Raw genomic sequence first — 17,567 nt, 5'->3', positions numbered from 1 at the left:
GTGATGGCCCGGCCTGGCCCGGAGGTGTCTGGGTCCTTCACTGACCCGACCTCTCTCTCTCCTCTCTCCGCAGGAGCCCAGGATGTGCGAGTTCGGGCTGCAGCCGAGGTGCGGGGCCAGCTGGGGGGCACCGTAGAGTTGCCGTGCCACCTGCTGCCCCCAGCGCCTGAAATCCGAGTGTCACAGGTGACGTGGCTGCGCCTGGACGCGCCTGAGGGTAACCAGAACGTGGCTATCTTCCACCCCCAGTATGGTCCCAGCTTCCCCAGCCCGAAGCCTGGCAAGGAGCGGCTGTCCTTCGTCAATGCCGGGCAGAGCACCGGGGCCGGGCAAGGCACAGAGCTGGAGGTGCGGGACGCCACACTGGCCCTCCGGGGGCTGACGGTGGAGGACGAGGGCAACTACACCTGCGAGTTTGCCACCTTCCCCCGGGGCACCAGTCGGGGAGTGACCTGGCTCAGAGTCATAGGTGAGCAGGGTGGGGGGCAGGGCTGCAACGAAGTGGGAGGGTCGGGGATGCAATGCACGAGAGCCCCTCAGCGGTCTGTTTCTCCTCTTTAGCTGTGATATCGACCTTGTCCGTGATCTTCAGCCAATGGGCAGCTGAAGCGCCTACTGTTTGCCACACGCTGTTCTGCAAGTTGGAGAGACAGCCGGCAACATGTGTTCAGCAAATTGAGTACCTACTCTGTGCCAGGCACTATGCTAGGCTCTAGGGATAAAGCAGTGAGGAAGACAGCACTCCCTGCCCTCCTGGAGCTTATACTCCAAACAAAGGAGTAGATAACATCCATAAGAAAAATAAGAGTGAGTCAGGTGGTTATAGGTGCTTCAGAAGTTGGAAGGGAGCAGGTTACAATTGTAAGCGAGGGTGGTCTGGTGCTAACCCATAACCCAAACTAGGAGGTGAAGGAGCCCTGCAGGTCTAGGAAGAGGGTTTCAGGCAGTGGGAATAGCAAGTGCAAAGGCCCTGAGGCAGGGCACACCTGGGGAAGAGCAGGGAAGTCAGTGTGGCTGGAGATGCATGAATGGAGGAAAGTAGAAGGAGACAAGGTCAAGGAGGTGATGGGGGAGCACAGATCACAGCCTCACGGACCACGTGAAGATTTTGGCTTTTGCCTTGAGAGAACAAGAGCTACAGGAAATTCTGAACAGAAGAGGGATGCGATCTGGCTTGGGTTTTCACACGCTCCTTCTGGCTATGTGGTTGGTGAGGGTGGAGGCTGGGAGACCACTAAGGAGGTGACGGCATATGTCCAGGTGGGAGGTGATGGCATCTAGACCAAGATGGAGGCAGTGGGGGTGATGAGAAGAGATTGGATTATGGAAATATTTTAGAGGTAAAGCCAGAGAACAATCAATTTGGCAAACAAAGGAAACACCAGGATGTTGCAATACTCAGAGTGAGGGCCCCAGTGGACTCATTTAGATAGAATGGTCAGCAAAAGCCTCTTCGTCGAGTCCCAAAGTGTGAGCAGGAGCCACCCCCAGGGACACGTCCACGGGCAGAGGAATGAAGGCACAAGCAGAGGGAACAGCCTACGCACATGCTGGGACATGAGAGCCAGCTTGGCATGTCCTAGAGAGGAGGCTGGTGGGGTTGGTGGCAAGGGCTTGAGTGACCCTCAACAAGGCAAGAAAACAGACAGGGTCATGACGATTGCATGGGCCTTGTAGACAGAGGCCAGGTGGCTCGACTTCATCTGAATTTTTTTTTTTTTTTTTTCTGCTACGCCGCTCAGCTTCCAGGATCTTAGTTCCCCGACCAGGGATTGAACCCCCACCTTCGGCAGTGAAAGCTTGGAGTCCTAACCACTGGACCACCAGGGAATCCCCTTTATCTGAAATATTATTTGGAGCCATCAGAGGGTTTCAAATCATAAGAACATCCTGACAAGGCTTTTGAAATTGCTTAAAAAAAAATGACTGGCTGCTGTGTGTGGGCCATCAGAAGGGTAGACGAAGGTAGAGGGAAGCAAGGAGACCAGGTGAGAGGAGGCATTGGCTTGGAAGGGGGAAGAAGCAGGAGGGGAGGGGAGGGGAATAAAAAGAGAAGTGGAAATAATCACATTTTTAAGAGACAGAAGGTGCTTGTTCGTGAATTAAGGGAGGAGGAGAATCAAGAACTCCCAGCCCTCTGGTCCAGCAGGAAGGTGACCCGCACAACCACTTAGCGAAATGGGGAAGACTTAGGGAAGGCGTCTTTTTGAAGATGCTATTTCTTGCTAAATCTAGGCAATCCCCTGGGATCCCATCGTCCCCCGGCAACTCCACAGAAGCCACGTCACTCTGGACACTTAAGTCCCCCCCTCTCAGCCCCAGAGAGTTGGGGAAGTGTACCGTGTACTGTCCCTCAGTACACACTTCCCTTCCCAAGGTGCCCCAAAACCACAGTTGTTTCACAAAAAGCACAGCTGTTCTCCCCGCTCATCCGTCACAAAGGTCTCTCTTCTGCAATCATTTGTTCTATTCAAGAGATGCATAGAGAGCGCCTACCATGTACCAGGTGCCTACAAAGGTGCAGAACAGTGAAGCCTCCGCTTTCTTGGGGAGTCAGATGTCAGGGAAGTTTCCTTGAGGAAGTGAGGCTGGGATCTGGAGGAGGAGGAAGAACAAGACAAGGAGAAGGGAGGCCAGAGCACTCCAGGCAGTGCAAGTCGCTAAGACCCTGCAGTGGGTGGGAGCAGGGATGGGGTGGGTGTGCCTGGAGCTGTCATAGGACTGATGGGAGGGTGATCAGGGAGGATGTGAGCAGGCCCATCAGACTTTGGCGGTCAGGAGAGAATGCAGGAAGGATAGGAAAGGAGAGGAAGGCAGTACCACGTTGAGAAGCTCAGGACATATCCAGGTGGAGAGATCCAGGAGGCAGCTAGAGATGCTTCCTGGATCTCTCCACCTGGTGGAGAACTCAGGTGTCTGGTTATGGGCACACATTAGTAACTGTGGGTTGTCATTATTATTCCTCGTGGAGGTTTACCCTGCCTCATATTTTTCCATGTTTTCCAGGAGGATGAGTGAAAAGGGCAAAAAATTTCCAGCTTTGGGAAGCTCCATTGCCTTTATCCCACTTCTGGCACCACAATCTAATGGTGATTAAAGGAAAAGAAGTTGGAGGGCTTTTCAGCTGGACCTTTGAACCTCATTATTCTGCTTTGGCTTTCCTTTTAAAATCTCGGCCTCTTCCAGACTTGTGGACATTGTCTGTTTTTCTAGCAGAGCAGAACAGAAAATATAATGGCTAATACTTAGGTAGCACAGTGAGTGTCCAGTACCGTCCAAAGTGCTTTACATATCAATTTATTTAATCTGTACAACAATCCTACGTGGTGGGTACTATGATTATCCCCACTTTACAAAACAGGAAGCTGAGGTACAGAGTTGGGAAATGACTTGCCCAAAGCCATGCAGCAGCAAAGCAGCAAAGCTGGGAATTGAACCCAGGCAGTTGGGGCTTAACTGCTCAGCTCCACTGCTGCTGAGTTGTTTGTTGAAGGACTCTAGGTGTGGAGTGACCCACGCTGCCCTCTGTTCCTCTCCCCAGCCCAGCCCCAGAACCATGCCGAAACACAAGAAGTCACACTCAGTCTGGATCCTGTACCCGTGGCCCGCTGTGTCTCCACGGGCGGCCGGCCACCTGCCCGAGTCTCCTGGCTCTCACCCTTGGATGGGGAGGCCAGAGAGAGCCAGGTGTCAGGACCCCTGCCTGGTACAGTCACCGTCACCAGCCGCTTCACCTTGGTACCCTTGGGCCAAGCAGATGGTGTCAAGATCACCTGCAAAGTGGAGCACGAGAGCTTTGAGGAGCCAGTTCTGCTGCCTGTGACCCTCTCTGTGCGCTGTGAGTGCATCAGGATATGACCACACCCCCAATACAGTCTACACCGGCTTCTCTAAGGCACCGTATACATTATCCCTGAGTGTTGTCTACATTGGCATTCTGGGTCAGATTCTGCACTGCCTTCCTGCCCATTGTCTACACTGGCTCCCCGGGACAACATCTGCACACTGTCCCCTCATTGTCTATACTGGCTTCACGAGGCTCTCACCTTGCTGCCACAGTCAATGGTAAATCAGAACGGGTTTGCAAGGGTCGGTATTATACATTTCTTCCCGATTCCACATCCAGTGAAGTCTTACCGGTAGCTTCAATCAGCCGTGTGGAGTATTTACACCAAGGAAATTGGCAAACACCTCAAATCAGGGCTATTCTATTTTTTTTTCCCCTCCCTTTTCAGAGAGCCAGTTTACCAGCACACAACTGCACCCAGCAATCTTCTGGCTCTCATGGACCCCAGTTGACACTGCTCCCTCACTGTCTATATCCACTACTCTGTCTACACTACCCAACCCAATATTGTCTACATACACACCCCCATTCATACTGTCTAAATTGGTTCCCTGGACACTGTCTATACTGACTCTCCTACTTCTGCCCCCCAGTGTAATCACATTGGCCCCTCTGGACCCTATCAACAAAATATGTGTTTTGTTGTTGTTGTTTTTTGGCCACTCTGTGGATTAAACCCGGGACCACGGCAGTGAAAGAGCCGTGTCCTAACCACTGGACCGCCAAGGAATTCCCCGCTGTACGCTGTCAATATCAACCCCTTCTGACATGTTCTGCGCTAGCTCTTCTCCAAACTGCTTACACCGACACTGCCTGATATTACCCAGAGAGGCTCCCCCTGGCACTCTTCCCACAGACCCTGCCAAACAGTTACTTTAGCAGCTTTTCCAGCCGCTGTCCAGTCACACCCCATACCCCAGCTCAGCATTTTCTATACTAGTTCCCCAGACAATGCCTTCAGTTAAACTAACTCCCTTACCCACTCTGGGCATGTCAGAAATGACACACGTTATCTAGAGTGGCTGCCTCGCGCACTGCCTGCGACGAACAGTAACTTCCTCAAAATGACCCTCAGCCGTGTCCCTGGACAGTGTCTATACAGCCCGGATTGATTTGCCCCAGGCATTTTCCATGGGTCCACCTCCTGCCAGCCCATTTCTTTAGGATTCTTATCTATCTGCTCACCTATCACCCCCTTTGGGATTCTCCCTGTCACTGAGCCAGTCCCCCCATTTCCTCCAGACCCCCCTGAGGTCTCCATATCTGGCTATGATGACAACTGGTATGTCGGCCGTAGTGAGGCCTCCCTGAACTGTGACGTCCGCAGCAAGCCAGAGCCCACAGGCTACGACTGGAGCACGTGAGTCCTGTTTGGACCCAGACTCTTGGGTCTGAGGGGGGAGGGGCCGGGGGTCTGGATCCTGGGTCTGAGGGGGGAGGGGCCGGGGGTCTGGATCCTGGGTCTGAGGGGGGAGGGGCTGGGGGCCTGGATCCTGGGTCTGAGGGGGGAGGGGCCGCGGTCTGGATCCTGGGTCTGAGGGGGGAGGGGCCGGGGACCAGGATCCTGAGTCTGAGGGAGGAGGGGCTGGGGGCCTGGATCCTGGGGCTGAGGGAGGAGGGGCCGGGGGTCTGGATCCTGGGGCTGAGGCGGGAGGGGCCAGGGGTCTGGATCATGGGTCTGAGGGAGGAGGGGCTGGGGGCCCGGACTACTGTGCTGTGAGAGAGGAGCTCCAGCGGCCTGAAACCGTGATTCCTCCAGAAAGAGGGACTCGCAGTTTGGGGTGTTAAGGAGTAAGTTTCAGGTCCGTAGAGCTTGGCTCCTGAGGGCTGTGTGACCTGTACTCCCCGTGGACCATGCTGTCCTTCTCATGTGACCCCCAAACCCCCCAGGACTTCAGGCGTCTTCCCAGCCTCAGCAGTAGCCCAGGGCCCCAAGCTGATCGTCCACTCGGTGGACCGGCTCTTCAACACCACCTTCATCTGCACCGTCACCAACGCCGTGGGCACGGGCCACGCCGAGCAGGTGGTCCTAGTTCGAGGTAAGCGGGGCTTGGGGATGGTGTGTACGACTGGGTCTGCTCCCCAAGTGTTCCTCCCTTCTGGGTCCTGGGGCTGCACTGGAGGAGGCTGCGCCGCCGACTTGGGGAGAATTCAGACCCGCCTCAATGATGGGAGGGGGACGGTGTGGCTTGCCCCCAGGTGGGATCTGGATTGGGGTGACAGGGTAGGTGCTGACAGAGGAGTTAGGACGTTGAGACCTGCGCTGGGGTCTTCCTAGAAAGTAGAGGCCTGGGAAGGGCCTTCAGGGAGAGTTCCAGGGACATTGGCCTGGCCTCCAGCCAGTGAGACACGCCCACAGAATTGCACAACTAACAGTCACTTGAGGGCAGCTAGACAAACACTCGGAAACAATGGACTTCTTACAGTGAGGGCTGGTCAGTATGACCCAGAAACCTGTTTGAGTGTGTGTTGGGATGTTTGTGTTTCTAGAGGTGGTATTTTGGGTTTCTTTTGCTTTGCTTTGGTTTTTGGATTTTTTTGGCCTACCACTTGGCTTGCGGGATCTTAGTTCCCCGACCAGGGATCGAACCCACGGCAATGAAAGTGTGGAGTCCTAACCACTGGACTGCCAGGGAATTCCCTGGAGGTGGTATTTTGGAAATGGTGGCTGATGTGTCTATGGGTCAATAGTTCTCTGAGTCTCCACAATGGGAACTCAAAAACACAGATAGGACCCAAGACTTAGCTGGAGAGGAAATAAATAAAGCCAAAAATAAAGCCCAGGTTCGGGCTGATGGAAGTGGGGTCGCCATCACAACTGTAGCCCAGGAGGCTTAGAGGGAGGCAGGGGGCCTCAGTGGGTGGGAGGAGGGCCCCCTCAGAAACACAACCAAAGACAAACTCACAGGCATGGGTGTGAAGACAGACACACCCACACCTGGAGACAGACGGAAGCAGGCCCCCTTACTGAGATGATCAACACACACACACGCACACGCACACCCGGAAAGACACCCAAGTGAAAACGGATCCCTCTTGAGGAATTCAGACACTCGCCGGGGAGATATGACGTAGCTACTGAGAAATAGTGTCACAGACCACACACCCAGAAAGACTGTTGGCCCACCTTCAGCGCATCTGACACGGTCAGGTGCACAAACACACACACCTGGAGGCAGACACCATCACGCAAACATGCCAGAAGCGGAAAGAACCACGGACAGCAACAATTCCACGCGCGGAAGCATCGTCGCTCACACACAGATGCTGAGAAGGTAACTCGAAGACTTTCTCAAGTGCACACCCTCGGAAGCTCCAAAAACCCCATTGTGGAGATTCTCTTTCAACAAACCGTCATCTGACAAGTATTTGCTGAGTCTTCCTCTTGGCCAGGCATAGAGGAGACTCTATGTGGGGAATACAATGGTGACCCAGTCTCAGTCCCTGCCCTCAAAGGAACAGCTGGAGGAGGGTCAGCTCCACCCACCCAGCGAGGTGCCCAACTGGAAATACACCCCCTGAACCTCTATCCCAGATACTCACCAGAGAAACTGGTCTCCCCACCTGCACTGGGTCAGTAGGCACCTCTGTGGGGTGGAGCCTGCAGAACACAGGTGGGATCACACTTGAGGGCCATCGGAGGAAGACAGAGCCACGAAAGCATGGACATGCCCCCGAAACACCCAGAAACCCCAGGGATATCCACCACTGGAAGCCCCAAAGCGGACACGCTGGGTTCAGAGTTCAGCCTCGAGTGATATTCACCAAGTGAAACACATACTCAGAGCCCCATCGGGAACCTGGGCAGTTGCGGGCTGCGGGTAATGCACAGAGAATCACACCCCCAGAGACTCTCCCAGTGGTGCCCACAGACCCGCAGACAGTCAAAAGCTTCATGGCAAAGACATGCACCTACGGATGGACGCCAACAAACGTGGGGACACCCTCTGAGCACCCTAGAAATCATCACGGGCAGTGAGTGTGCCAACAGGTGGCCTTGCCCGGAGAGGAGATTCACTCACAGCTCTTGACAGGGTCACGTCAGAGGGTCTCAGAGACGCCTCACGTCCCCACGCGCACTCAGAACCGCATACGCTCGCACGCTCAGTTTGGGATTCGCGCCAGCGAAAACATGAGAACACAGGCAAGGCCACAGGCTAGACATTGCTTCAGAGAATTTCTGACCCACACACAGGTACACGCTCACCCACCATCTCCAAATCATCATCCCCAGTAACACAGACACACGTTCCGACACGTGCGAAAACTGGGCTCCAGACTTCACTGAAAGCAATCTTTCCCATCTCCAGGGTACAGGTACAGGAATACATTCCCCCTAAAAAACTTCACAAAATACTACTTACCCTTCACACTTGAGGTAAACTTTTTCTGTTCTATTTTGTTTTACTGCTGCTTGTGAGGCACCAGACTGATCTGCAGCCCGCTAGGTCGTGACCCCCCCTTTTTGGAAAGCATCCAGAAACAGATGCCTGGGTCCCAGCCCCTCTAGTGTGCAGAGGCGCAGGGAGGGGAGGGTCAGGTGTAAGTGGACCCTCCCCATCCCGCCCCCCCCCCCCCCCCCGCCCCGGTCTCTCCCAGTCACACCCTGCATGCAGGGGTGGGGGAAGCGGGGGATCTGATAAGATGCCAGTTGCATCCATGTCTATCCCTGTTGTGGGGCCTGGACGCCCCCTCCCTCATCCTCACTCCTCCCCGCTTAGGGCTCCCTGACTTCCTTCTCCGCCCAACCCCACCCCCCATCCTCCCCCAGACCCCTCCCCTCCCACAAGCTCAGGCCCTGCTGGGAGAGGAAACCGGGAATGGGGGCTTCAGGAGCCCCATTCGCCACACTGGGGACACGTGCTCCCAGCCACTCCCGCTCCCGGTGTCTGTGTGGGGGAGGAATTACCAGGAGGCCCCTGGCCCTTCTCAATCCCCTTTCTCTCAAGTGCGAAGAGCTTTGGAATCAGACAGCCTCACACTCAAATCTAGGCTGCCTCTTCCTGGTTGGATCAGCCCCAAGATTCCATGACGCTGACCTCAGAGTTTCTGGGAGGGGGTCTCAAACTCGGATGCCTACAGGGTCCTGGCGAGTGACCGGGGTGGCCAGGTGTGGAACTCTGTCCCCTTCGGAGTCACCAGCCTGACTCATCCACAGCCCATCTCACCAGGTGGAGGAGATGAAAGTTTAGTGTTGCCAGAAATGATTTTTTTATTTTTTTATTTTTTGGCCACGTCTTATGGCATGCAGGATCTTAGTTCCCCCACCAGGGATTGAAGCCATGCCCCCTACAGTGGAAGCGCAGTCTCTTAACCACTGGACCGCCAGGGTAGTCCCTGGGATCTGATTTTCTTTTTCCCCCTAAAAGAAATCTGGAATTTGCAGTGAAATGGCCTAGTGCTTTAAATGTTAGCTGGCAAGTTTAATTTTGGTTGTTGGTTGGTTGGTTGGTTGGTTTTCTATTTTGTTAGCAAGTTTAATTTGGGGAAAACGCTGTGCAGGTGTAAAGAGATCCATCTGGAGGCCACCCACTGGCAACCCCTCCGCATACAAAGTGCCCAGCCTGTAGCGAAGAGGGAACGGGCTCTCCCTTCCCCCCACCTTCTTCTGCCCAAGTTGAGTCACCTCCCTAGTTCCCGTCACTGCCCTGCTGTGTCCTGGGTCCCCCCTCCCCACTCCCAGATGTATCCTCTTGACCTCGTGTCTCCCTTTCTCTCTCACCCCTTCTTCTCTCTCCTCAGACACCTCCCGGGCCTCGCCCCGAGACGTGGGTCCAGTGGTGTGGGGGGCTGGTGGGGGCGTACTGCTGCTCTTGCTGCTTCTGGCTGGGGGGCCCTTGGCTTTCATCGTGCTGAGGGTGAAGAGAAGGCGGAAGAGCCCAGGAGGAGGACCCGGCGGCAGAGGAGGGTCCTACGATCCGAAAACTCAGGTGTTTGGGAATGGGGGTCCCGTCTTCTGGACGCCAAGTGCCCCTGGTCCCCTGAGGCCAGAGGGTAAGGACGAGGAGGACGAAGAGGACGAAGAGGCAGAGAAAGGCCTCATGTTGCCTCCGCCCCCGGCACTCGAGGACGACATGGAGTCCCAGCTGGACGGCTCCCTCATCTCTCGGCGGGCAGTTTATGTGTGACCCCAAGACAGGCAGACAGCCAAGGGTCCCATACTGGTTGAACTTGTTTGTCCGGAAGACACTGGAGTTCAAAGCTACCTCCCGCTTCCTTTCCTGGGATGTGGAGGGAGGTGGAATGTCACACACTGGACTTCTGTCTCCAGGGCTGCATGGGGCAGGGGAGCCCCCCACCCCGGGGAGCTCGGGAATGGGGAACCACAGAGCACCCTCCCCCCCAGAGACTCGATTTGGGCTCCAGCCTGCTCTGGCCCCATGACACTCAGGAGTTAATAAACACCTTGGAGGAAAACATTGGGGGTGTCTTGTAATACATCGGACCCCCTCCTTGGGGGGTGGGACAGGGACTGCTAGGTCCCAGGGGGTGGGCCCTGGAGACTGGGAGCCTGGTGGAGGCTAGACTTGGTGAGGCTGGAGTTGGGGGCCGGCTGGGGTGGGCTCTGGTCACTTGGGTCCTTGAAGGACACATTGGATGCCCGAGACACCTAAAGCCAGTGGGACTGGGAACTGGGCTTGGACTCGGGAGTTCCAGGACAGAGGCTGCCTCCCTGGGTGGAGGGGCCAAACTGGCGGGAGAACTGAGCTCCCCGGGAGAGCCGGGCTGGGATCCTGGACTTGTGGACCCTTGAAGGTGGGGAGGTGCTGTGATCTGATCCTCTGAGGGCAGCTCAGACCCGACCTCCCAGAGCTTGCTGAGGATACTGGGAGGGAGGACCGCCCCTTCATTCTCGGGGGCCCTGAGGGGATGGGGCAGGGGGGGTTGCTGAGGAACCAGGAAAGTCCCGCCTCTGGAAGAACAAGGCAGTGGCCTTTCCTACCTCCTTTGTGTTCCCTTGTCCCCAGGCTGTGCCCAAGGGGATTTTCGGTGATTCAGAGGGAGGGGCTGCAGCTCTGCATCCTTCTCACTCCCCGCCACTGTTAGAAAATCTCCCAAACCCGGGCAGGGAACTGCGGTGGAGGCATGACGGGGGGCAGGGTTCTGCTCTCCTGAGCCCCGTGACCACCTTGGTAAAACACCAGTGGCCTTCATCTCTGCTCCTGAGGCTGTCATGGGATTCAGTAAGGCTGCGCCCGAATGCCCAGCGTGGGGCTGAGCACGCAGGAGGGGCTTGGTGAGCCCGTTTCTTCCACCTGCATTGCCTTCCACTCACGGTGCGGGGACACTGCGGTGACTCGGGCAGAGCTTGCCTTGCCCTCCCGGATATGCAGTCGACAACAGGAATAGCAGCAATTTTAGGGTGAGCGTGTGTAGACTGAGCAGCAGTTACTCTGATATTCCCCCGCGCTCTGAAGCCCTCCAGAGGATGCCAGGCTGTGTAACAGGAAGTTGTGGAAATCGGAGAGTCCAGGGATCCAGGCAGCGTTCCTACCGGCAGCTTTCTCTCTGCATCTGTGAAGTGGGGTGGATGGAAGGGGGAAGCCTGTGGATGGGGCTTTGGCATACATGTTATTTCCCCTAGTTGTTTATTGTCTGTACCACCCTGTCCGGGCCCCCCCCCCCCCACCTCCTCCCACAATGGGAGGGTAGTGCCAGGAGGGCAGGGGCGGGAATTTGGCTGTTCTGGCAGACAGTAGGTCCCTAAGTGTCCCTGCCGGGCCCCGCCTTACATGTCTAGAAAAACACCAACTGTGTGCCAGACCCCACCCCTTGGAGCGCGCAGTGTGGAAATTGGCAAGTAAACAGGTAATTGCTCCGAAAACGATTCAGGAAGTGGGAAGTGTTACAAAGGAGAGGCCCAGGGGGTCACGGGCTTCTCTCCACCCCTTTTCCTGTTAGGTTAGAGGAGCTATGATTCTCTGCCTAGGATGACTCCATTCTATGTAATGAAGGAGGGGGTCTGATCCCAAATCCAGAATCACGCTCTGACCCCCAACTTTTTTGCCTTTTCTCTCCATTCCCCATCACCTCTCTTCCCTTAGCTCCACACTCTCGCGTCATCATTCTGCTCTGGCCACATGGCCTCCTTGCCGTCTTTAAAAACAACTTGAAAAACTGCGCCTGGTGGCGCAGTGGTTGAGAGTCCGCCTGCCGATGCAGGGGGCACGGGTTCGTGCCCCGGTCCGGGAAGATCCCACATGCCGCGGAGCAGCTGGGCCCGTGAGCCGTGGCCGCTGAGCCTGCGCGTCCGGAGCCTGTGCTCCGCAACGGGAGAGGCCACAACAGTGAGGCCCGCGTACCACAAAAAAACACAACAAAACAAACAAAAAAAACCCTTGAGGCTTCCTCCCCAGGACCTTTGCGCTGGCTGTTCGCTCTGCCTGGAATGCTCTCATATTCTCATGGTTCACCCCCTACAGCTCCTTCAGATCTTTGCTCAAATGTCACCTCACAGTAAGGCTCTCTCTGACTGCCCTTGAGGGCCCCTGCTCTGTCACTTATCATCTACCCTGCTATACACTATTATCCTCTATCACTTACTATCACCTGGCATATTAGCTATTGTGTATATTTCTCTACTGGTGTCCTCCCTGCCCAACAAAACATGAGTCCAATGTGACTAGGACTTTTGTATGTTTTGTTCACTCGATCACACAACAAATGATCATTAAGGATTAAGTGAATAAAAAGAATGTCCTCTGCCCTTGGGAAAAGAGGGAGACAGGTGGGTGGTGACTTGGGAGGTGGGGCTGGGAATAAGGCACTGTGGCTTCCGCCTGGAGACTCCCTCACACTGTCCGTCTTCTTGTAGAGACACCCAACACAGCAGGCGCAGGGGCCACAGGTGGCATCATCGGGGGCATCATTGCTGCCATCATCGCGACTGCTGTGGCCGCCACAGGCATCCTCATCTGCAGACAGCAGCGGAAGGAGCAGAGGCTGCAGGGGGCAGAGGAGGTGGAGGAGTGAGTGATGGGCCCTAAGAAGTGGATGAGGGAGGGGTCCCAGAACTGGGCGCACAGAGTTGGGGAGGAGGCCGGGAGAAAGTCATCAGCAATGGCTGAGTGACCCAAAATAACCATGACTTAAATGGGGTGGAGAGGAGAGTTTATTTCTGTCTCCTAGAAATCATGTCTATGACAGTTCTGCTCTGTGACATCATCAGAGCCCAGGCTCCTGCTATCTTTTTGCTCCACCTTCCCTAGTGCGTGACCTTCATTCACATTCCAAGATAGCTCCCCTCTCTTTTATCGTTGTCTGTGTACATGACAACCAGACATGGCCATCCTGGCCTCAATGACCCCATTCCTTTCAGTGGGAAAGGGAAATGGAAATGGAAATAGAAGGCAGTCAGCAGCCCTGTAAGGGAACCCATCACTTCCTCTAATTTCCCATTTCCCAGGGGCCTAGTCACATGGCTGCCTCAGCTGCAAAGGAAGCTGGGAAATGTAGTCTTTATTCTGGTGGCCGTGTACCCAGCCAAAATCTCTATTACTATGAGAAAAGAGGAGCCTAGATATTGGGGGAAACTAGCCCCACTTCTCTGTGTAGAACACTTATGTGACAGGCTTGATGAGATGTATGTTATGTATGTGATCTCAGTGAAGCCTCCTATCCATCCATTCCTTCATTCGTTCAATAGGTATTCAGAAAGTACCCGCTTGGGGCAAGACCCTGAAAGCTAGGAACACAATGATGAGACAAACACTTAAAAGATGTCCAAAAAAATAAAATAAGTTTAAAAAAGAAATAAAAGACGTCCGCACACAAAAACATATCATATCATGGAAACCTAATTTTCAGATGGAGCTAAGGGTACCCATTTTCTCAAAGAGGAAACAGGTTCAAAGAGCTGAAATCACTTGCTGAAATTCATCCAGCAAGACAGCATTTTGGGGGCCAAATGGTTCTGAAATAATATGACCCAGTGTGTGTGAGGGGGAACACTTGTTTAAAATGCACCTTGCTGGGCTTACACCAAACCTATTGAATCAGAACTTTTACAAGAAGGGCTTGGCATCTGTATTTATAACAAACTCCCTACGATGCACAAGAAAGTTTGTGAACCACTGTCTTAATCATGTAGTCAATGCAAACCAACAACTTGCTGTTGATCTCTTTTTCTAAGCCCATGAGACCCAGTGGTGTCTGAGATGGCCCTGGCCCTGGCCTCCCAGGGTTCACAGTCTCAAGGAGACAGACCTGTTCCCAGACAGTGGCAGTCCATCATGGCCAGGGATGGGCTAGGGAAGCTGAGGGAGCTGGGAGAGGCTAGAAGGGGCACCTGACTCAGCCTGAAAGATGAGGGAGGGCTTCCTGGAGGCAGGGACATCTGAGATGGGGATTGAAGGCATAGTAAGCCTCCATCATTATTATATATATAGGATGCTCTGGTCTGAGGGTGTGTAGAATGAGGGAATTTAACAGAGTTTGGGGGGCAGGAAAGCATTTCATTCATTTTTTTCATTCCCTCTTCTAGATATTTCCTGATATTCCTCATAGTGTGTTCTGGGAACGCCATGTTGACAACACAGATCTCATTTTTTTCCCCTCACTTTGCTCACAGTGGGGTACAGTCGTTGAATGAGATCAGAAATAATATTTCAAATACAAACTCAGTAAGTGCCCTGTGAGGGACGTATAGGTAGATATGATCATATAACAGGAGTTCCAGATCCTCCTGGAGAGTCAGGAAGGCTTCCCGGAAGAAGAGAAATTCATGGGATGAGTAGGAGTAAGCTGGGTAAGGGGAGGTGGGTGATGGAAAGAGAGATCAGACAGAGGAAAGAACTGTGCAGTGGCCCTGGGGTAGAGGGCTTCTCAGGGCTTAGCCTTCACCTGACCTACCTCCTACCCCACAGCCTAGAGGGGCCTCCCTCATACAAGCCGCCGACTCCAGAGGCAAAGCTGGAGGAGCCGGACATGGTGAGCACTTCCCCTGGAGCCCAGGCTGCCCCCACATCCCCATACCACTTTTGCCACTGAGGCCAGGGCTGGGAGCGGGGACTGGTGGGGAGAGGCTGTCTGGGAGGGGGGGTGGTCCTGACCTGTCCCTCTATCTCGCATCACAGCCCTCCCAGCTCTTCACCCTGGGGGCCTCGGAGCACAACCCGCTCAAGACCCCCTACTTTGATGCTAGTGTCTCGTGCGCTGAGCAGGTAGGAGCTCGGGAGAGGACAAGGGTGAGTTTGGGATCTGAGTTTAAGGGCCTCCTTACATAAGAGGTCAAGGACTAACGGTTACAACTCAAGTTCAGAGCTGTATCTCTGGTTAGACCTTAGAGCTCTGAGATACATTTAGGATTCAGTGGGGGAGGTCTTGGTTGTAGAAGTCCAAGGACATGGGGTGAGAGTTTAAAGTCATCCCATCAAAGAAGACTGGTTGAGTATCTCCATTTGCCGGACACTGTACCTGGAGCTGGGACAAGACAGACAGTCACTCCCCTCAGTGGCCTCCTGGAGATCAGAGGTTGGATGTTGAGTTTGAGACAAGTCAGTTTTCAAGGGGCTATTTAGAGCTTAAGTTTAGGTCAAGATTGAAGCCAAAGACTCATGGGGAAAGACTTGGGGTCAGTGATCAAAAGAAAAGGAGAGGCTCAAGATTAACAGGGTAGAGTCCATGCTCTGGGCTTTGAGTTAGGGACCAGCTGTATGATTGTCCCAGTTCAATATCAACCCAGGTGACAAGGGGTGACATAGGGTGAGGTCAGGTCTGGTTGGCATGGGGAGATGGTGGTCAGGATTTGAGGGTCAAGGAGCAGAGTGGGATTCTGTGTCATGTTCAAGAGGTGACCTTGGGTTCATTCCCTCCCGATCCCCAGGAAATGCCTCGATACCATGAGCTTCCCACCTTGGAAGAACGGTCAGGGCCCCTGCTCCTGGGGGCCACGAACCTGGGGTCCCCCATGCTGGTGCCTCCAGGGATGCCTGCTCTGGAGACGGTTTCCCTGGATCTAGAGGACGAGGAGGAGGAGGAAGACTATCTGGACAAGATCAACCCCATCTACGATTCCCTGTCCTACTCCAGCCCCTCTGAGTCCTACCAGGGCAAAGGCTTTGTCATGTCCCGGGCCATGTATGTGTAAGCCGCCATGGTCCTGGCCTCTCATCTCTCATTTTTTGATCCCTCAACTTTCTGCCAGGGATCTAGGGCCCCCTGATCTCTCGCTTGGCCACTGTCAGTTAACACACATGCATCTCATCTGTGACTTCTATCTTGGTGGCTCCACTGTGACCTCTAATCCATGATCTCTGACTCAGAGAAATGGGCCATGACAATGGAAAACTGATAACCTTATCTTAGGAGGGGCTGGAGAAGGTAGGTTTCTTCACAACCTCTTACCCAAGGGGTCCTCAGACTGTGACCTTAGATTATACCTCTCATGTCCCACCATCTCCAGACTCCCCCCAAATCCCAAAGAAGACCCCAGACCTCTGATTGGACCTCAGGCCGTCACTCCTAACAGCTCTGCTTGGGTGGGTGTTGGGGGCATCCTGTTGCTCAGACCTGAGCCCTCCAGGTGGCAGAGCCCCACTCGCCCGGTCCCCACCCTGTCCCCAGTGGTGGGAGGGAGGGGATTTCCCCAGCCCAAAGCAGAACTTCCCCATCTCCTCCCTCCTGCAGGCAGGAGTCTCAGGGTACAAACCCTTCCCTGAGCTCCCACTACCCCAATTCCTGTGTACAGAGAATTATGCCCCAGCTCAGGGCTACATGGGGTGAGCTTCATGCAGAGTGGGCCTTGCTGACCCCAGCCTTCGGAGAATTTGCTGTTAACTTTGAAGACTACTGAGTTCTCTTACTCCTGCCCAGTGGGGTTGGACCCACCCGCCTGGGTGGGGGGTGGGGAATGGATCACCTGGATCAGGGGTAGGGGATGTGATATTGTTTTGTAATACAGCATTTCCTACAAAATGAGTTTGTACTTTGACCAGGTCTCAACTCGTGTTTACTGTGGGCTGTGAACGGGATGGGGGTGGAACATAATGGGTAATGAATAGGGGGGTCCAGGGCTTGAGGGAATCAGTAGACTAGAAGTCAAGATGGGTTACAGACATTAAGAAAAGAGCCAAAGATGTGAAAAAGATAATTGAGGGGATAATGAGCAAAAATGCATAGCCAAAAACAGTGATGGGTAATGGAAGGAGTGGGGAGGAGTCCAGGGCATTTTTATTAACGAAAAGGAATCTGTAACAGCAGTCTAATGGGTAATGGACCGAAATAAACGAAACAAAGTAGAAAGAGCAGTAATTAAGTACGAGGGGCTCGGGCGTAATGAATAAATGGCAATAAGAATAGGCCAAAGGCAAATTATGAATAATGTTGTAATAGGAGCTCAGGGCGTGATGGGTAATAGGTCTGAAAGAATGAGCCAGGGGCAGAGGGATGAATAATGGAGAAATAGGGGCCGCAGGCATGATGGGCAATGGACCCAAAACCTTATGGTCAATTAAGAATTAGCTAAAAGAATTAGGGAAATGAACGGGCATAAATGGGCTAAAGGTAGTACAGGCAACCAAGCTGAAATGAATGGAGCAGAAGGCATGCTGGGTAATGGGACAGGAATGAATGGGCCAAAGATGGAAGACGCAGTGACCGGGGCAAGGGTTGGGGGGAGAGAGCCAGAAGGCATGATGGGTAACGAAAGGGGTGGGTCTACGGCAACTGTCCCGTTAAATAGGTAAGGGGCATTGTGGGTAACAAGAAGCAGGACAGCGTT

General features: G+C 54.0%; 1 protein-coding gene across 3 annotated transcripts in view; it reads left to right on the top strand.

The window, feature by feature from the left end:
- The window catches only part of NECTIN2 (nectin cell adhesion molecule 2), a 28,387-nt gene extending 11,621 nt beyond the window's left edge, over window positions 1-16,766 (top strand). Inside the window, exons 2-9 of one of the 3 annotated variants that reach the window (XM_059998976.1) lie at window positions 74-469; window positions 3,542-3,838; window positions 5,090-5,207; window positions 5,738-5,886; window positions 12,663-12,816; window positions 14,713-14,776; window positions 14,923-15,009; window positions 15,672-16,766. In XM_059998976.1, coding sequence (XP_059854959.1) covers window positions 74-469; window positions 3,542-3,838; window positions 5,090-5,207; window positions 5,738-5,886; window positions 12,663-12,816; window positions 14,713-14,776; window positions 14,923-15,009; window positions 15,672-15,935 — 1,529 coding nt within the window. In that variant the 3' untranslated portion in view covers window positions 15,936-16,766. Of the gene's footprint in view, window positions 1-73; window positions 470-3,541; window positions 3,839-5,089; window positions 5,208-5,737; window positions 5,887-9,589; window positions 10,255-12,662; window positions 12,817-14,712; window positions 14,777-14,922; window positions 15,034-15,671 lie in introns of those variants that run through there. The other 2 variants (XM_059998974.1, XM_059998977.1) reach the window with 2 other exon arrangements.
- Window positions 16,767-17,567: the final 801 nt, after the last annotated feature.

The sequence above is a fragment of the Delphinus delphis genome, chromosome 20, assembly GCF_949987515.2.
Source record: "Delphinus delphis chromosome 20, mDelDel1.2, whole genome shotgun sequence".
NCBI lineage: Eukaryota > Metazoa > Chordata > Mammalia > Artiodactyla > Delphinidae > Delphinus > Delphinus delphis.
This window is presented reverse-complemented; position numbering and strand designations above follow the sequence as displayed.